This window comes from Schistocerca americana, chromosome 11 (genome assembly GCF_021461395.2).
Source record: "Schistocerca americana isolate TAMUIC-IGC-003095 chromosome 11, iqSchAmer2.1, whole genome shotgun sequence".
In the NCBI taxonomy this organism is placed as follows: Eukaryota; Metazoa; Arthropoda; class Insecta; order Orthoptera; family Acrididae; genus Schistocerca; species Schistocerca americana.
Genome location: NC_060129.1, coordinates 203383886 through 203404300, shown reverse-complemented (window position 1 = coordinate 203404300; position 20415 = coordinate 203383886). Strand labels below are relative to the sequence as shown.

The 20415-nt window shown below is 40.4% G+C and overlaps 1 protein-coding gene across 1 annotated transcript in view; it reads right to left on the bottom strand.

The window, feature by feature from the left end:
- The window catches only part of LOC124553771 (zinc finger MYND domain-containing protein 11), a 231224-nt gene that overhangs the window by 4432 nt on the left and 206377 nt on the right, over positions 1-20415 (bottom strand). Inside the window, exons 13-14 of the mRNA XM_047127709.1 lie at positions 16569-16721; positions 1203-1331 (exon numbers count right to left, since the gene is read on the bottom strand). Of these exons, the coding sequence (XP_046983665.1) occupies positions 1203-1331; positions 16569-16721 (282 nt within the window). The remainder of the gene's footprint in view (positions 1-1202; positions 1332-16568; positions 16722-20415) is intronic.

Sequence of the window (20415 nt, the reverse complement as noted above, 5' to 3'; positions counted from 1 at the left end):
CAATTTTTGTTTTTGTCAGCAAAAAGTCAATTTATTCAAATTCACATTAAAAAGTAAAAATGCATACATATTTGACTAAAAAACAGCTGATTCATTTGAAATAGTTAAAGGAAAATAAACACTACAATTTTTACACAAAAACTTATTATTTGTCTGCCAGTTCTATGAAATAATAAGAAAGAGGATGTTGTGGCACGAGTAATAAATTGAAAACTTAACGAACAATTCATAGTTTATGATAAAAACAGAAATTAGTTCATATGCTGCTGTGTCTGTATAATATACCTTCGCCTGCTTGTAGCCCCCAGAAACAACGTAATACGAAAAATAGATTTCTCCAACCTTAGTTTTGATGCTTTTACGCACTATTTGTACCAAGTAGTGGTACAATCCTCTATTACAACTGATTTTTAACAGAGATTTAAAAAATTTGAATAATTAGTAGAATAGTGGTCAATTTTTTTGTACTATTCGAACTCTCCATACTTTTTCATGAAAAACAGCAAATGATGGATGGACTAAGTCTTTTTTTACCTATTTTATTTGATTTATGATTCTATGTATCATGAAATGTATAATGAATGCGAAAGCCTGAGAGGGTCATAGAATTTTTCAGTCTTTGTGCAATGTCTACATTTATTGTTCAAAAGTAATAATAGTACTGAAAAACAAAACGTCAGTTATTTTAGAGAGGGGAGGAGGGAGGGGGGGAGGGAGGGGGGAGGGGGTGGAGCACTTGCTCATCTGCCGGTATACAGGTATCTGATCTATATACCAATCAAAGAGGGCTGTAAATTTAGTAATCAAGAATATAACCATTACGACTGCATCGGACGAACTTTGTTCGTTCTCCATCTAAAGTGCGGACTATAGCATCAAGCTGTTTCCAGACATCAGGCATTCCTGTGATGGAGCAAACCTGCAATTGAACGCACCGGATCCCTTAATTTTCATCTCGTATCCTCCACAATCTCTCAATACACAGCCCGTCAGAAGCCACCCAATCCCGGCAGTCTATCTTTTCACCTCATCACGGCAGTGAGCTACGGCACGCTTTAGTAAGATGCAAAGAATTGGTGAGCACGAAACGACCGCAACGGTGCCGCTCTCACACTCGCCACACTTGCAGAAGGACGGAAGCCGGCACAGTGCCGACGTACGCGACCCCCGACACCCGCGGAGGGAGTGCCGCCGGGACTCACCCACTGCTTGCGCTTCACCTCGGACACCTGCTGCTTGTGGCGCGCCTCCAGCGCGCGCAGCTCCTCGGCGTGCTTCTCCTCCAGCTGCCGCACGGCGCGCTGTCGCTCCAGTTCCAGCTCCGCCCTCACCTGCAAGGTCAAACTCTCGATATTTACTGACAGACACAAAACAACATTTACTCGTAATACACGAAGTGTGATCAGAAAGTAATGGTAATTTTTCAATTTTTCAGACATTATATATTTAATTTTCAATTTTTTAAAATTTTTTATCTTCTCGAAACACACGTTCGGTGCACATTTGCATTTTCAGCTGTTTCGAATATTTAGTTTTCTGTCTATAGTTGAAAAGGTCGTACGTGTTTTTGAAAGCTCGGTGAATTTTTTCTTTCGAAAAAGACGGATCGAAGAATTTCCATTACATTTTGCTCGAAAAGTGGAATAAACGTTCCACAGAGGGTCGAGAAGACGTCTAAGATAACGACCGCACTAGAAGTCCTACCCCTCCAGTTACCGACAACAGCGCGGAAGAAGTACAGAAAATGGTTGTGGAAAATTGCCGAATCACCGTCAGAGAGGTTGCTGACGACATAAGCACATCCTTCGGCCCATTCTGAGTAATTTTTTCAGATGTTTTGTACACAAAACGTGCACTGTTTGTTCCGAAATCTCTCGAATTTCAACCAAAAATGGCGTCACCTCGATATCACGCAGGAACTGCTGAATGAAATCGACGACAATCCAGAACTTCCAAAAAAGGTTATACTACGTAGAAGTTATGCATTTATGCACCATTTGTGTGCAGCAACCTGAAGAAAACAACCAGATTTGTGGCACAACCACTCGTGGGAATTGCATCACGATAATGCTCCTGCTCACACCTCAACGCTTGGTCACAATTTTTTGGCACAAACCAAAACAGTTACATTGCCTCGGCCACTGACTTCGCCGGACACTGCCCCGTGCGAATACTTTCTATTCCTGAGGCTGAAGAGAAATGTAAAGGGACATTGTTTTGCCACCAATGATGAAATACAAACAGAATACCAAATGAGCTGAATACCACAACAAAAAGTGAATTCTAGAACTGCTTCCAAGTTTGGAAAAACGGGCTGCTGCAAATGTGCGATATCTGAGGGGAATTACTTTGAAGGAGAAAAAATAGTAGAAGATGATGATGATGAATAAATAAAGATTCTTTAAAAAAATGAAAATTCCCATTAATTTTTGTTCACACATCATACAACATGGGCCAGTAAAACTTCATGTACTTTTTTATACCTGTATTTATGACCTGAATATTACTTACATGATTTTCTCACATGTATCAATATAAAATGCAAATATAAACTGGATTTACATTCACACAATATTTATTAAAAATTACAACACACATATATTTTTTTTTTAATAATGAAATTATAACTAACACAGAAGTGAAATAATGTTGTTGTTGTGGTGGTGGTGGTGGTGGTGGTGGGGGGGGGGGGGGGGGGGGGGGGTGTTAAATCTGGATTTCCCAACTAAAAATACACTTTTCCCTGAGTGACAATAACACACCTTTTTCCATGTTAAGTGAAAATATAAATTCCCTTACAGCTGTAAAATTTCCCAATCCTTTGGATGTTTAGAGTTTTATACACCAGTGTAGGATTTCCCGGCACTACTGGAAACGAAATACACCAAAAAAAGCAGTACATTTTGGAAAGATCTCTGATGTGCACCAACATGTACACTGCATAAAAAGTATTACGAAAGTATAAATACAAATTCTACCAAATACAGCACAGTAGCTTTTGAAGCACTGAAATTGAGATTGCACAGCACGATGCGCTTTTGACAGCCAATTGTTCACATCATGTGATCTTGCCAGCCAATAACAGCAAATATTCAGAGCATACGACATGTGATGTAGCCAGCCAGTAGTGACATCACAGTTTAGCAGCACGAACACACAAATAGGAAAAGTTAATACTTTAAATTAATATATACACATTAGTGGTGCAAGAACGTGTAACATTTATCTTTTTTGGTGTGTGTTAACCATTAAGATAGAATAAACATGAATGTGCCACTAAAATTTCAAATAATGCCATAAGTGGCTGGTGTTCCAAGTCCCAAATTTTTCTATGTAGTTGGCCCTCCAAGTGTTACTTGTAAGTTTTGAGTGAGAGTCAAACAATCAATGATTTAAGAAATTCACTGCAAGTTATCACAAATAACATAATTTGTCTTGCATAAAAGTAAATTTACTTTGAAACTAAAGCTTCTCAAACCCCCATTTGGAATATTTTCCCGTGGCCTGCTAGAGACGTAAACAGTTGTGACATCACACTCGATAAAAGCAGTTTGTTGTTACAAAGTACTGCATAGTCTTCATCCTAAAGCCTTTCACACATTTTGTCATCAGCAGATGCTTGTGTGTACATTGAGTTTTGTTGTTGTTGTAAATGGTGCATTTTCTTTGCAACAAATGGTGCATTTTCTTTGCAACTCAAGTTTTATTTGGGTGTTACTCTCTCGTTTATGTTTTAGTGCCACAGCATTATTCTGCAGTAGTGGGATGAAGTAAAATTCTTTGTTAAGAGTATCAGTTCTTACCCATCAAAATTACAAAAATATAAAGCAAAACTAAAACAATGAAAAATTCCCTGAATTTTTCCCAGATGAAAAAATTTCCACATTTTTCATGGATATTCAGGGGGATATAAATCCTGCAAAAAAGAGAATATGAGAACAAAAAAACAAGTAAGGAATAAAACAATTGTTACATTCCATCCTGGATTTTCCACATTTAACAAAGGAATAAAACTAGACAAGGACTATTATGTAAAAACTGGCCAAGTGCAAGTTGGAAAGTTCAGTACAAACTATTATAAATACAGATAGGTTATTTATACCATAGCTATGACTTTTGCCTTTCATCGATATTGATACTGGCAAGATAACAGTCTTGGGAAATCTAAGAATTTATCAAAATCTCTACAGTAATTTCTCACATTAGCCCGGACATACAAAAAGAAGTGAGCACGGGACTTCAGTTTATATACACAGAAAGAGAGAAGATTTAATAAAATAGGTTTTATTTACTTTCTAAAACACAACTACAACTTACATTTTATGTTTCACTGCAGTACAATTTTTCTTTTACGCTTTAGATGGGTGGACGATGCCATTGTAAGTCCTAATGGCAAAAGAAACTTTTATGTGCTATTATGACAAGTTACCCAATTTGTGATTTTTTTTCTTTGTTTATACTGTGAAAACTTGCTGCTTGTCAAATTTCATGATTCTAGTCCAATGGGAGACGAATGAGTTCATATGTAACACAAATGACCGTCTCTTTTGACTGCATTGACTTAGAGGCTTACATCTGCTGCAGTGCGAAGTGACCTGATATGACTACCCATTCCTGAGAAAAACAATTTTTGACAGTTGGATGGACAGACATAGGGGTAGAGCGATGGACAGAGATTGAAGTTACCGTATAAGGGTGCTGTTTTCACCGATTGTGGTACAGAATCCTAACAACATTATTGTGTGCTGATAACCAGACCATAATAGCCACTTCAGAAGAAGAACTACAAAATAATATTTTTAAACTAAACCAAACTGGTCAAAATTATAATTTCAAAATGTCTTTAGAGTGACAAAAATAATGGCATTCTAAGGAAAAAACAGGAGTGACCAACAAGAGTGATAGAAAACAAAATAATCGATCAAGGTAAGTTATCCTAACTACCTGGGCTATGGCATTTCTTTCAATTACGATAAAGAGATGAAGAATAAAGCTGCAAAAATTACAGGATCCCTGTGGAACAATAAAAAGAACATCAAACAAAGACAACTAAAGAAACACAATTGAAATTCTACCAACACTAGATGTCCCATCGCTACTTTATCAACCTGAGGCTCGCCTTGTGAACAAGGAAGACATAATTTATCCTTGATTAAATAATGTAAAACAGAAGACAGATTAGAAAACAATGGTATTAGAAATGGTCTGCAATAACAGAAAAAAAAATTACAAGCTGGCAATGGAACACAATTCTATTATTATTATTATTATTATTATTATTAGCTACTGAAACATATACAAAACATGAAAAAAATGTGGAATATGAAAGAAGCAGTATTGTTTATGTCTTTGGCGGAAGTACTTTGATGTAAAAAGTTTTGGCAATAATAATAGTATGGCTATCTTGTCCCTGCCATATGATTGTGATTAGCAGCAAAAATAATTAATAGAATGTGGGAAACTGAAACAAACAGCCTGTGACATTTCCATTTATTTGTGTGCACAGATGTACACCAAACCCTGAAATAGTTTTTGCAAGTTGGATTAAAGCACTAGGGAAACTGTGCAAACAACAACAAGTGCTAATTAACAACCATATAGGCAAAAGATCATTTTTCAAAAATGTCAAATTTTATGTTTTTCTCTTACTTTCTTCCTTCAGGTATTGAGAAAATATGATGCAAACAAAATAACAGAAGATACTTGTGAGGTTTGATGGCCAATCACAATTTCTGTAAATTGTAATTTTACATTACGTAAAGTAAGTGGGAGGTTAGAAAGGGAACACTCGTCACTGAAAACACAAAAGAGAGCATTCAGTCAGCTAAACAGACAAGCTGGAGAGAAGTCTGCTCATTTTATGTGCATGGGAATACACTTTTACACATTCTTAAGTAGCAGGGACGAAATACAGAGAGCAAAAGCTTATCTACGACTTGTACAGGATCTGCTGCGGTTGTAAGAGCCGAATGACACAAGAGTGATGCAATCATTACAACTGGACTGCACTGAGAAAGTGTTGTAGTTATCCTCAATGTTGTACACTCTGTACACTGGGGAAGCTGTGAAGGAAACGAAGGAGAAATAAAAACTTTGAGAGTTGAAAATGACACTGTAACTCCGTCAGAGATGATGAAAGACTTAGAACAGTAGTTGACTGGAATGGATAATGCCTTGAAAGATGTTATAAGTTGGATATCAATAAAAGTAGGTTTTTTTAAGGGTAACTGTGTGCTGCAGAAATAAGTCAGGAGATCCAGAGATTAGGACAACAAAGTAACTGATGATGGTTGAAGTAAAGCGGATATAGGATGGGTGCATATGAAAAGAAAGAGGTATTTTTAACATATAAAATTAAGTGTTAGGAGACCTTTTCTGGAAGTGTCTAGGATTGTCCCTTAAGAATAAGTAAAATGTGAAAAATAAGCGGTTCAGACAAGAAGAGCACAGAAGCTTTTGAAATGCAATGCTACATAAGAATACTGAAGATTACCATATTTACTCGAATCTAAGCTGCACCTGAGAAGTGAGACTCGAAATCAAGGAAAAAAAATTTCCCGAATCTAAGCCCCCACCTGAAATCTGAGACTCGAAATTCAAGGGGAGAGAAAAGTTTTAGGCCGCACCTCCAAATCAAAACAAAGTTGGTCCATTGTAATATGAGACACAAATTAGGTCGAATGAATGACGATACAGCTACAGTAGATTGGTTCGAGTCTTAAGCTTAGCAGTTAAGCTTTACCAGGTAGCCACTGCTATGCGTCAGGTGCTCCGTCCGTATTTATACGGGTACCCTTCCACTTTCAAGTGCTTCGTCTGATTTGAATTGATTGCTTATTTTGCTTTGATCTGATAAGTGCCGTTCTCTTTGTTATAGGTGTTTACGTCACTAAGCTGAAAATGCATTACTGTTCTGTGTCATGCGTTGTTTGTCGCATTCTGATAGTGCGTGTTTACGGCCTGTCGCTGCTCGCGGCATGGCTTGCTTTTGTGTGCTTAAAAAAAAATGAGAGAGAGAGAGAGAGAGAAACCGTCTCATTAGCAAAACAATGGCAAGAAACTGCTATTTGTTGTTACTTACACTGCTGCTTTCTTTGATAATGATCAACAAGAACCAAATAATAGACTGCGTATGATAGAACATGTTCTGAATTAGATTTTAACGAAAATTTTTCTCCATTTGAAAATCTTTGCAGATGCCTCTTTAGTACATTACACATTCTGCACAGAAATTAGAGTCATCTTAGATTTAAAAATCTAGTCAATTGCCATGCTTCATTTCTGACTGCTCACTATTAGGCATGAAAATAATATGAATATAAACATGACAATATGTATATTCTTCCGCGTTTGCTGTTGTCTCACTCTAGTTTCGTACTTTATTACGCGGACTGGATTTAAATGAGATAGCAGCAAACACGAAAGAATACATGGAAAAATGTTTATATTCGTACTATTCTTATGGTGAAGAGAATATGCCTACTGCATGCGATTCACAATTCATGAAAGTTCCTATTAGCAACCATCTCTTCTCACAGGTAGGAAAAAATTCAGAACGTCGAGTTCGCCATACTGACAAACATCCCGAACAGTCTTGCCAGTCGGATTTTCGTAGTACATTGAAATGCTGCTACATTCGAAGATGAACAATACGGAATTTGTATTTACTTCGTTGGATAATGTATGAAAATGCAGTGGTCTAAACTCTGGACGGAGAAAAAAGCTCGTTTTCCATCTTTTTTAAAAAAAAAATTATTTACTGACGCAGAGGTTTTGGCGCCAGTATTTATTTTTGTGCCTGTAAAGCATGCCTCTGTAGCCCTACATATATTCGACGGCAGAAGTTAGTTGTGGCGGCACCTACTAACATTTTTCAGAACTTCCGTTTACTTTGCACTTGATTCTAAGCCACAGATGGTTTTTTGGGTTACAAAAACCGGAAAAAAGTGCGGCTTAGATTCGAGTAAATACAGTATATATCCAGATCGTATAGCTGCTAAGGTACTAAATTAATTATTAAACGTAATTCCTGGTATAACTACACTAAAAGAAGGGATCAGTTGATGCAACACATATTGAGACATCAAAGAACAATCAGTTTCGTACGGGAGAGGGGTGATTGGGGGAGGGGGGGGAGAAGGGGGGGGGGGGGGTGAGGGGGGTAAAAATAGTAAAGGAAGATAAAGGCTTGACTATAGCAAGCAGGTTCAAATGAATGTAGGTCCCAGCAGTTACACATCAACAAAAGTTTTGAGTCGCCCTTTTATTTCAAAATCCATGGCATGGAAAACAAAAATTTGCTTTGAGGCATGTGTGTGTACTCATTTGTGATGTGTCGAGAGAGAGAGAGAGAGAGAGAGAGAGAGAGAGAGAGAGAGACGAAGTTATCCATTTCCGACAGCGGAGTTTTTCACAGCACTCCCGAGTAATGTCAGTACAAGGTGCTCCACTGTAGACTCTAATCTGTCATGAGATACCACCGACGAGATCATAGAGTCCACTCCAGTCCACACATATTCACTCTCCAATGACAATTCCATGTCAAGTCGTGCAGACTGCACGGTAGTTGTCGGTGCCTAAAAACAGCTGACCCTACACGAGCTCTGTCGCGTTCGTGTCCGAGGAACGAGCACGTCATTCCATTCCGGTGATCCTAACGTGCCGAAGGGATGTGTTCACGAGAACAGCACGATGGGCACTCGAGTTACCACAAATCTAGATGATACTGTCACCATATTGGAGTCCACAATGTTGGGGTGTACTACACGGTTCTTGCCACAGTCACGAAGAACGGAGATTCACAATGTGCAATTGTCTCCTAACAGATCAGGTGACACGTGGCGTCCTGTAGTCTCTTCCGACTACAAGTACAGTTCTGGAGGATTCGGCCCACAGTTCCTTCGATTCAAAATTGTAGATATCGGTCGTTCGTGCGCCTGTCGAATGTGGACGGCCTGCGTCGAAGTCCTCGACACTACCTTTCGACCTGATATAATTTTGTGTCTGCACCGTGTCACTTTTAATCTGGTGTGCATGTTGAGCAACTTCCCTGGTTCACAAGCCTTCTGTGCATAATGTGACACTGGTTACGACTGTACTTCGTGGCCAGACTGATGTTCACTCTATATTTCCACAGATGTCTTTAATGGACACCTTCTGGTGCCTTACTTTCAAACGAAATACTGCAAACCACTCGAACGAGACATTCTACCCCCACACGTGTGTTTACGTACGTCAGGGGTGACCTTCCATTCAGTACAGGAACAGTGACAATGGCAACACACTGGAAGGCATATCCGGATGGTACGGCATTTTTGTTGATGAAGAGGCTTGCACGGGACAAACAAGCTGCACCACACGAGTCTTCTGACTGAAGACGACAACAACAGGACTACCAAAACCCGGCTTACCGAACTACCTACACAGCAGCCTCAATTTTCAGTGTTCGAGAACCGTGGAGAGAACTGGAAACAGTGTTGATGTCAAAACAAGTAACCTCCATTATAACAGAGTTCTTGGCTGGTGATAGGCCTCTGGCTCTTCATTAACAGGAATTGTATGTTCCTGCCTTAATCCCTTCTTCTGAACCAGGGTCAAACCCAACTACACGTGACTTTTCATCGTCATCAATCTACCTTTCTCTTGTTGGTTATGGTCACTGTCAGGCCAACAGCTGCAAAAATAACTGTGTCCCTCGTTGTAAAAATGCTGAATAAACATAAATTTAGATAAAAACATACTTGTTCCAAGAAGTATCACGATATAAAACGAAAGCCGAGCCCACAGATTAGTACAGTAATAACACAATTCCGCAATAGGTACACGATAGAATAACAATTACTTAACAAATAGGAACACTGACCTCGCAGATATGTTTCACACAAATGAAAGCAACTTTAATTTTCCATTCCAAGTCTTTGTGCTATTAATATTCTGCACGTATTGTGTAACTGGGAGACGTCAATAGAAGTCGGCAATTCTGTGATGCTGCTACACAAGTGTACATCTCGGGTGCATCGTCTAACATGGGCTGTGAGAAATTTACGGAAACAATAGAAAGACTAAATCCATATGGGGATCTGAACCAGCGTTGTCCCACATGCGGGTCCAATTGTTTTCAAATGTGCCACACCACTCGATTTTGTGAGTTCATCCAGTCGTGCGGCATAGCGTACGGTGCCCCTAACTTCTGGATTGTACTTGCATTTCTCTGACCTGTATTCGATTCCTTTTCGTTCTCGAGACTAGAATTCTTAAAGTTCTCAATTCTGCCCATAATTAGTACGCACTACGGTCGAGAAAAACAGACATACGTATTGGTGTACTTACATTTGTCGTAGAATTGTGCCAGCAAGTTTTATGCTCACACATTATGACCTTTCTGGAGCACAACAGCTTGAAAATCAATGTGAACACGAAAACAGATCTTGCGAAACTAAGCTCGCTCTGTTCACCCGAGAAATTCTGTATCGTACACAGAGGTGCAGGCTTCCATTCTCACTAATGGAACAAAGCCGACAGATGTAACGGTAATTTGGAGGGTATACAAAAGGAGTCTTACAAGGCCGTCACTGTTTACTAGTTGTGCATAACACCAGAAGTTTCTCAAAGCTGCTCACAGTAGATACTGTTGGCGGGAGGAAGGTAGCACTGCCAGAAGGTCTGCAAATGATCGATGAATGGTGCAGGAACTGACAGTTCGCACTCAATGTAAATAAATTTGATGTGCTGTGCATAAATAAACACAGAAATCTACAATATGGGCAACCACCTGAAACAGTAACAAGCATCTGATAAGAGTTCTGCACTGTCGTTTAGTAAAAGCAATACGAGCTTACCAAGTATCGGACCCAATTTGTTAACGGGATTCCAGACTTTCTTGCAGATAAAACTCCACGTGTCACTCTCTATGGAACAAAACTGACAAATGCAAATGTAATTTCAGAAGTACCTCAAAGAAGTGTGACAGGACCATTACTGTTTACAATAAGAATAAACAAGCCAGTGAACAACATTCTGAAGATCCACGAGGCCGTGTCCAGATGACGTGGTTGCCTGTAAGAGGGTAACAGTGACAGAACACTGCAGAAAATTGCAGAAAGACCTGCAGGGCATTGAAGAATGGTGCAGGCTCTGGCAGTTGTAAATAAACTAACATATTGCACATACAGAGGAGAAGAAATATGCTACTCCACAACTACACTGTTGGTCTCAAATTGCTGGAAATAACAGCTACTGCAGAACACCCATGAGTAACCATTGTGAATTAACGAGCATTGTGCTCTCGTGTAAGTATATATCCGAAAGAGTCGGCCTACAAGAATTGTGAAACAAGTCCTATCGTCCAGGACTGGGTGTCAAAAAGGGCGCAGATTCACCACGAGATGGGGAAACTCACAGTCGTCTACTGTCCATTGAGGCCTACGCGCTGTAATGTGCGAGTGAGACAGACGAGAAGCTACGTCAAAGGGAAACCCAGTAGAAACTGTTACTGGCTGAGGAGACGTAGCAGTGTTAAATACAGTGGAGCTACGATCGCGGCTATAAAGGGAAACATTTATGGAAACTATTTAATTGTGTAGTAATGCAGGGAATTAAAACACAGTAATTTTAATCTGCCATCCTTCATAAAATTTTTTTGGTGATCCTAATAAAACTTGAATATTGATCATATCTATAGTAGTTTAGGATTTATTGTTAAAGTGAAATTAACAAGTTTTGTAGCAAAGACACGAATGCTAAAATCTGTACACTTTGGTTGATCTTAACGATTGACATTTCATATAAAAACGCATCATTAAAATGGCAAACATTGTATATATCAACTCTGTAACTTTATTTGTTTAAAAGATATAGTAAATTTAAATTATCAGTAATTTCAGTTAAGCATCTAATCATCATTTTCTCCACACAGAACACATTGAACTATGACAGCATGACACCTTGTCGAATCATTAGGTAACAGAATATTTGTTGTAAAGTTTAGTGCATAATGGTTACATTTGTTCTTTATTTATTCATCAGGAAACACATTGGTGCAAGGCTACTGGCTGTGACATTCGAAGTTAAGCAGGAAATTGTACTGATTTTATGTAAAAGAATTTTACGGTTATTATGTAATGGTTATTATTGTTACTTTAATTAGAACATGAAGTGGTCAAGATTTGATTATTTAAATATGCTAAAATGTAAAATAAATGATTAATGGAAAATCTCATATAAAGATGTGAAACAAATACTAACAAAGAGATAGAGGGGCTGGCCAGTACTTACCTCAGCTCAGTACAGCCGATAGATACACAAAAAACAGAACCGAAAATTTACGTTCCTAGCTTTCGGAACAAATGTTCCTTCATCGGGGAGGAGAGAGGGGAAAGAAAGGGAAGAAGGGAAAGGAGATTCAGTTACTCAGAACCCAGGTTATGAAGCAACAGGGAAAGGAAAATACAGAGGGTAGCAAGGATGGAAGCATGGTTGTCAGAGGGAAGCCAAAGATATTCTACTGTAAGTACTGTGCCAGCTTCAAACCAAAGAGGATGCATACAGAAGTAAAGAGGTATATAGTATAAAGATACACACAACTGTGTAGGATGAAAAGATGCGAGGAAAGACGTGAGGAAAGGGAAAGAGGAGAAGACTGAAGAGTAAATGGGAGTGAGGTGGTTTAACGTAGGTTCAGTCCAGGGGGATGGCGGGATGAAAGGATGGTTGGAGTGCAAGTTCCCATCTCTGCAGTTCAGAGGGACTGGTGTTGGGTGGGAGAAGCCAAATGGCACATACGGTGTAGCAGGTTCCTAGGTCCCTAGAATTATGCTGGAGGGCATGCTCCACTACTGGGTATTGGGCGTCTTCTAGGCAGACAGTTCGTCTGTGTCCGTTCATGCGCTCAGCCAGTTTAGTTGTTGTCATGCCGATGTAAAAGGCTGTACAGTGCAGGCATGTCAGTTGATAAATGACATGTGTGGTTTCACACGTGGCGCTGCCTCGAATTGTGTATGTTTTACCAGTAGCGGGGCTGGAGTAGGTGGTTGTGGGGGGATGTATGGGGCAGGTTTTGCAGCGGGGTCGGTTACAGGGGTAGGAACCGCTGGGTAGAGAAGGTAGTCTGGGAATATTGTAGGGTTTAACAAGGATGTTACGGAGGTTAGGGGGGCGACGAAAGGCAACTCTGGGTGGTGTGGGGAGAATTTTGTCAAGGGATGATCTCATTTCAGGGGTTGACTTGAGAAAGTCATATCCCTGGCGGAGTAATTTGTTGATGTTTTCGAGGCCAGGATAATATTGGGTGACAAGGGGGATGCTTCTGTGTGGTCTGGGGGTAGGAACATTGCTGTTGGACGGGTAGGAATGTATTGCTCGGGAGATCTGTTTGTGGACAAGGTCTGCAGGATAGTTGCGGGAGAGGAAAGCACTGGTCAGGTTATTGGTATAATTGTTGAGGGATTCGTCACTGGAGCAGATACGTTTGCCACGAATACCTAGGCTGTAGGAAATGTAAAATAATGTAGAATGCGCTGTAGCCAATGAGATGGACGGCGTCAGGAAAGGGAACTGCCCTAGTCAGCTGAGCAAGGATATTCAGCGTGCAGGAAATGCGGCCGGGGACGGACAGAGGACAGTGCTGGTGCAGACGCGAAAGTGGACACTTTGGCTGAAGACACCAAAGGGTACATTTCGGATCGAGATGCGAAAGCGGCCTGTCAGTCTTTAGGTATCTAGGAAATGAAATAACTTAGAAAATTTTGCGTTGTGTGGTATCGCAGGACTTAGTCTCTGAGCAGTGAGCAGCCACGCGCCTGGTGTGAACTAACTTTTGGTGTAGATAACTTTTATTTCGCGATGAGATTTTGAATGATCGAACTGTGTCAAACGGATATGCGCTCGAGTGTAACAGTAACTCTAAATACGACCACTTTCACAGTTTGCTTTCTGAGTACACATTATTCTAACCCAATTGCAACTGAGTGGCCTACGTCATTTACGGGTCGTCGATTTGGTTCCCAATATTATCATTACGGTTATTGTATGTTATATTAACTCTGCATTTAGCAAACTTGCCATCAGCCAGACAAGTTAACCTAAGGGTCACAAGTGTCTAATTTAGGGTGTATTATGCAACACACGCGGTTCAACCCCTAGACGAGTTTGAGTCAAGACATTTCAATGAAGGGGAACCGCACGCGAGCCCAAACATCCTCGGGATGTTAGCTCGCACCATCCCGAACAACACTGCACGGAACAACCGCATAAAGCAAATACAGCTGAAACCGATAATAATGACAGGGCATAACCCAACTGTTTACTGATGTTTTAGTCAATAGTCACACAAATTGGGTTTTCGCTCTTTTTTTCCTTGATAGAAATTTTGCATTTTTAAATTTTAGGCTCCCACAGAGTTAACACTTCAAAAAGTAACAAACACAATAAACCTACGGTATTTACGGTAGAGCATTTTTGGAGAGGAACTGAAGAGAATTTTTCTGATAGTTATGCAGTACGTACAGCAATAAAATGTTAACCAAATGTAAAAACCTTTAAGATGCAGTCTTTGATAATGAATGGAATAAAATGTTGAGCAATGTTTAAAATTTACTGTAAGTGCTGGATAGCATAATAGTCACAAACGACACAAGTTTGCTGCAGTTACTGTATTACAATAATTACCCAACAGTAGCAAAATGAAGAGACTGCAGTCTATCGATAAATTAGACAAATGCCTATGCCTTTCCTATGTTCCTTTAAAATGTTGTACAAATGTGTTGTACTGTACCTTAACAAGCTGAAAATATCTAACACAAATAACCACAAAACAACAATAATGAATATACTATTATTCCAATTCAGTGTTTCGAAGGAATTCAATTTTTTAGTTTTCTGCAATCGTAGCAAATGCAGTCTTATTTACTTTTTTAACTGGTTGATACAACTTTAAACTGCAACATGTAATGCAATGTAATTAAGGTTGTCAGTTATCTTTGTTTTCTTTTTTCATTTAAAAAGAGCGTTCACATTCTGCATTTGTTTTAACCCTGATTTGAAACCAACAATCTGCAGAAAACAATTTCGAAAATAACTGTTACAATGCTGTTAATATCCCCCAAATACATAATAAACAAAAATGAACATTCTACGTTATAGCTGATCTATTTATCCAAAAATGTAATAAAAATATGTGGTTTTATACGATAAGTCGCAATAAGCAATGTCGCAGTAAGCGATTTTTTAAATCTAGCGTTCACATAGGGTTTAGACAGGACCGCTGGATTCTGCTGTTGTAGTCAATACGTCGTTAAAGGGGACATCACTGTAAATGATACCGACGCTAGTAAGAAAAGGACATGTCAGAGAGAGTCGTAGGAGAATCCTGAGGAAATGTTAACTGCTTTTCTCAATCAGTTACAACATACTTTCGATTGATTTCTGAGCATTTTACTTTGTCTGGGGTCCTTGGCAAGCAGGATTATTAGGGGGGAACAGACAAGATCGAGAGCAAGAGTGGCATATTTCATCACAGGGTCATTTAGGCAGTGTGAGAGGGTTACAGAGATGCTCAATAAACTCCAGTAAAGTGACTGTAAGAGAGGAGTTGTGCATAATGGAGAGGTTGAGGTTTACTGTCGAAACTCGAGAGGGATGAGTGTTGTGCAACGTATGGCTTCTCACTACATACATCTCACGGAATCACCATAAATAGAAAACCGGGGAAATTGAGCTCATATGGAGATTAACTTACAGTCATTTTTCCTGCGCACCATACATGACTGGAACAGAAAAATAGGGAAATGAGTAGTACTAAAAGTACCCTCTGCCATGTGCTATTGTGTGGGTAGTGGAGTATAGAGAGGGGAGAGGGGGGGGGGGGGGGGGAGAGAGAGAGAGAGAGAGAGAGAGAGAGAGAGAGAGAGAGAGAGAGAGAGGAGGGGGGGGGGGTTGGCTGCGGGGGAGATATTCTAAAGCGGAGTGGCCAGAAACCGGTGCGCGTTGTAATGTAATTAACTGTTGGAGATAAGTTTTATCTCGTGCGAAAAGTATGATGTGGATTTGTTTAAGATGTTAAATGCTGTATATTTATATGTATTTATTTATATGTGTCTTTAGAGTTTATTAAGGTCAGTAGATCAAAGAATCTAGAATGCAGGAATGTCTGCAACTTCCGGGCACACGTTGGCTTGCCAGCCACTTCTTTGTCTGTATTGGAGGGAGATGGACGTGTTTATGTGACAAGTGCAGTGTAATGGATTTAGAGTATCAATGTTCATAGTGAAAATGGTGTAGTTACTAACAAAAAGTAGGAATAAATATAATTTTTAGCTGAAAGTATTTCAGCTCCGCTAGTGTTTATTTCAAACAAGAAGAAAACCCAGGCCATGCTTGTTGGAATGATTATTTTGCAGACAAAACTTCGAGAACCCCCAGACAAAGGCTTGCTGAAATTGTGTTGGAACCAGTCGTATTATTCTCATTCAAAAACACGTGGTGAGAGTGGTCCTACCACAATATACCGCGTAAGATTCCACAATTTTTCAGTTATCCAAGAAACAAGATAGATAACAACCAGTACAGCATACCTTGGCGAGGGCGTCTGCGTGCGTCTTCTCCAGCTCCTTGAGCACGCGCTGCTGCATGTCACGCACCAGCCGCGGCGGCGTCTGCACGCCCACCGTCTCGGTGCTCAGCGGCTCCTGGCACGACGAGGACACCATCTCCTCCTCCTCGCGCACCTGAGGAAATGTCGGATAAAGCTGTCGGGAGCAACGTTTGGGAAATACAGTGTCGTGGACGGCATTCGACTGCTGCTAGAAGTCCACATTGACATAACAAATGGGAGCAGAGAACATTTGCACTCTTACAGCGCAACTTGTTAACATATTATTACAAATAAACAAAATCTGTGAAGTGAAACGAGAAAGATATTAACAAACTGGCTCGACAGGTTGTCCACTGGCCCTTCCGTTTTGTTTAATACTTATGATGCTGGTCTGGTCTCACTGGTAGCTGTCATTACCTGCGGACTGGCTAAAACATATGCTCTTTCGGAAGTTACAAGTTAAATGTATTATGGTATAACTTGTATGTAGAAATGTATTTTGGTATTGCTAGTGTTGAAAATGAATATAAAGATAAAACTTCAATGCAGTAGTACACACTACAGGGGGGAAAAAATTCTAGTAATCAAACACATACATAAGTAACTGTGAAATCTTTTTGTTTCAACTTCTTATATAGCTAATTTACATCACAAACACGCACACTAAACACAGGATCAGAGTAATTTCCTATTGAAGTACAGTATGCTTGAAGCCTGGAGAGATACAGTAAACTACATTCACGACACTTACGAGCTCGGACTCATTTAGCAATGTACCTGCAGGAATATCTTTCACAACAACACAATCTGTGAAAGTAAGATAGCAAATGTACTCAGCAACTCAACTCCAAAAAAAATCTAGACTAACCACTATTTTCAGATGACATGTAAACCAAATCATCCTACTTCAGTTCCACGGCCTCTTCACTCGTCAAGGATTCTGTACATACACTTTGAGATCAAAAGTACCCGGACACCTGTCTGAAAATGACTTACAAGTTTGTGGCGCCCTCCATCTGTAATGCTGTAATTCAATATGGTGTTGGCCCACCCTTAACCTAGATGACAGCTTCTACTCTCGCAGGCATACGTTCAATCAGGTGCTGGAAGGTTTCTCGGGGAATGGCAGCCCATTCTTCACGGAGTGCTGCACTGAAGAGACGTACCGAAGTCGGTCGGTGAGGCCTGGCAAGAAATTGGCATTCGAAAACATACTAAAGGTGTTCTACAATATTCAGGTCGGGACTCTGTGTAGGCACAAGGATGTTATTGACGTGTAACCACTCTGCCACAGACCGTGCATTATGAAGAGGTGCTCAATCGTGTTGAAAGATTGAATCACCATCCCTGAATTGCTCTTCAACAGTGGGAAGCAAGAAGGTGCTTAAGACATCAATGTAGGCCTGTGCTGTCATAGTGCGAGGCGAAACAACAAGGGGTGCAAGCCCCCTCCATGAAAAACACGACCACACCATAACACCACAGCCTCCGAGTTTTACTGTCGGCACTACACACGCTGGCAGATGACGTTCACCGGGCATTCGCCATACCCACACCCTGCCATCGGATTGCCACATTATGTACAGTCATTCGTCAGTCTACACAACGTTTTTTCCACTGTCCAATCGTTCAATGTTTACGCTCCTTACACCAAGTGAGGTGTCATTTGGCATTTACTGGTGCGATGTGTGGCTTACGAGCAGCAACTCGACCACGAAATCGAAGTTTTCTCACCTCCCACCGAACTGTCATAGTGCTCTTAAACATTCGGCGATATCTGTCAGTCAACAGACGAGGTCGGCCTGTACGCTTTTGTGCTGTATGTGTCCCTTCACGTTTCCACTTCACTATCAAATTGGAAACAGTGCACCTACGGATGCTTAGGAGTGTGGAAATCTCGTGTACAGATGTATGACACAAGTGACACCCAAATCACCTGACCACATTCAAACTCTGGGTTCTGTGGAGCGCCCCATTCCGCTCTCACAATGTCTAATGACTACTGAGGTTAGTGATATGGAGTACCTGGCAGCACAATGCACCTAATATGAAAAATGTATGTTTTGGGGGTGTCGGAATACTTATGCTCACATAGTGTAATCTGATCCAAGCATTTCTAATCTCCAGGGAAGGGTATTAGGCAGTGTGCTAACATCAGCTTGTGACCTCCCCTTCTCTCTTTGCTCCATTTCTATCACTGATCATTCCTCTTCTTTCTTCCTTCTCCGTACCGCGGCTATATCTCAGGGTTTTCAATGCAGAAATGTAGTGAGAAGGGGGCACACGTGTGTGGTGGTTCACGATATCATAGTGCTGTGAGGGAGCATCACTTGTGCCTCTGGTTTGAGAAGACTGACGACTGAAGTTCGAACATTTCTCAAAAGAAAAACAGGTACGTGCTCTCTCCTCTTTTAAAACTATAAACAGTAGCATGGCTAGTACTATCTATCATTCTAGTAAACTGAATGAGCGCGACACCATTGATGAAGTTCAACCTTGAAAGAAGTTTATAAATTCCAATTAACTGGGGGGGGGGGGGGGGGGGGGGGGGGGGGGGGGAGAACACAACTCATCCAATCTAGAAGTCACTCAGAGTTAGAGTAATCAGTTTCTGATGTGTGTGCAGTGGTCATTAATACTTAAAAGATCATTTCAATAATTCTATCACTGTCCGCTTATCAGTTGCTAAACAACATATCAACAAGCTGACTATGCAATGATTAATATTTGTCGTATCCCGACAGTAAATCGCTTCTCGCTCGCTTTAACCATCTAGACAAATACTATGCCGCTCACACAAGTCTTTGATAGTTAGTATCAAGCTAATGCCCATAAATTGCGGTTAATGTTGCCGAATCACACACGCGACAATAACGTCCGATATCCAGCAGCGTATCTTACACTCCATGCCGATATTTGAGAATTCGCGCACCATTCGTTTGCACCAACGTCGGGCCGTGGTTCCTAGAATAATTTTTAAATCAACTGCGGGCTGTAAATTAACAATTCTATGCCCATTCGTGAAAGTTAAAGCAGATCTGCACTCGATGACTACTTGAGCAACACGGAAGTTTTTGTTCTTACAAAGAGAAAACATATCGTGCATAATGCGACAAGGTTATATGCTATGCCAAAACATATTTATATCTATCTCATTAAAACTCATTACCTATTAAATGTTGTACATAATTAAATTCTTTACTCTGTAAATAATCAATAAAATTTAGAAATGAATGAAATGCATATTACAAAAAAATCCTCAAGTTGATATGACATCATGCGTCACTACTGGTTTCAACTCCCCTACACTCACATGACACAAAGTAGATCCAACTGTATGGGACATACTCATGTAATGTTACAAGCTAACACCTACAAAGCAACCGACAATAAGAAAGGTTTCAAGAATTATGAATTTTTCCACTGATGCAACTACTGCCATCAAGCGGTCACAGTAGAACCTGCAAAGTCTGCAGAACCCACTCATGTGAGTGGTAGTGATAAATATACACTACCTCATGAAAAGTATACAGACCACCCTTTAGTATGCGGAAATGAGTACGAGACCTCACGAGAGTCGGACCTGCCATTATGAAAGGAAGCGGGAAGTATTGTAATAGCAGAATCTACATCTACATTTATACTCCGCAAGCCACCCAAAGGTGTGTGGCGGAGGACACTTTACGTGCCACTGTCATTACCTCCCTTTCCTGTTCCAGTCGCGTATGGTTCGCGGGAAGAACGACAGTCTGAAAGCCTCTGTGCGTGCTCTAATCTCTCTAATTTTACATTCGTGATTTCCTCGAGAGGTATAAGTAGGGGGAAGC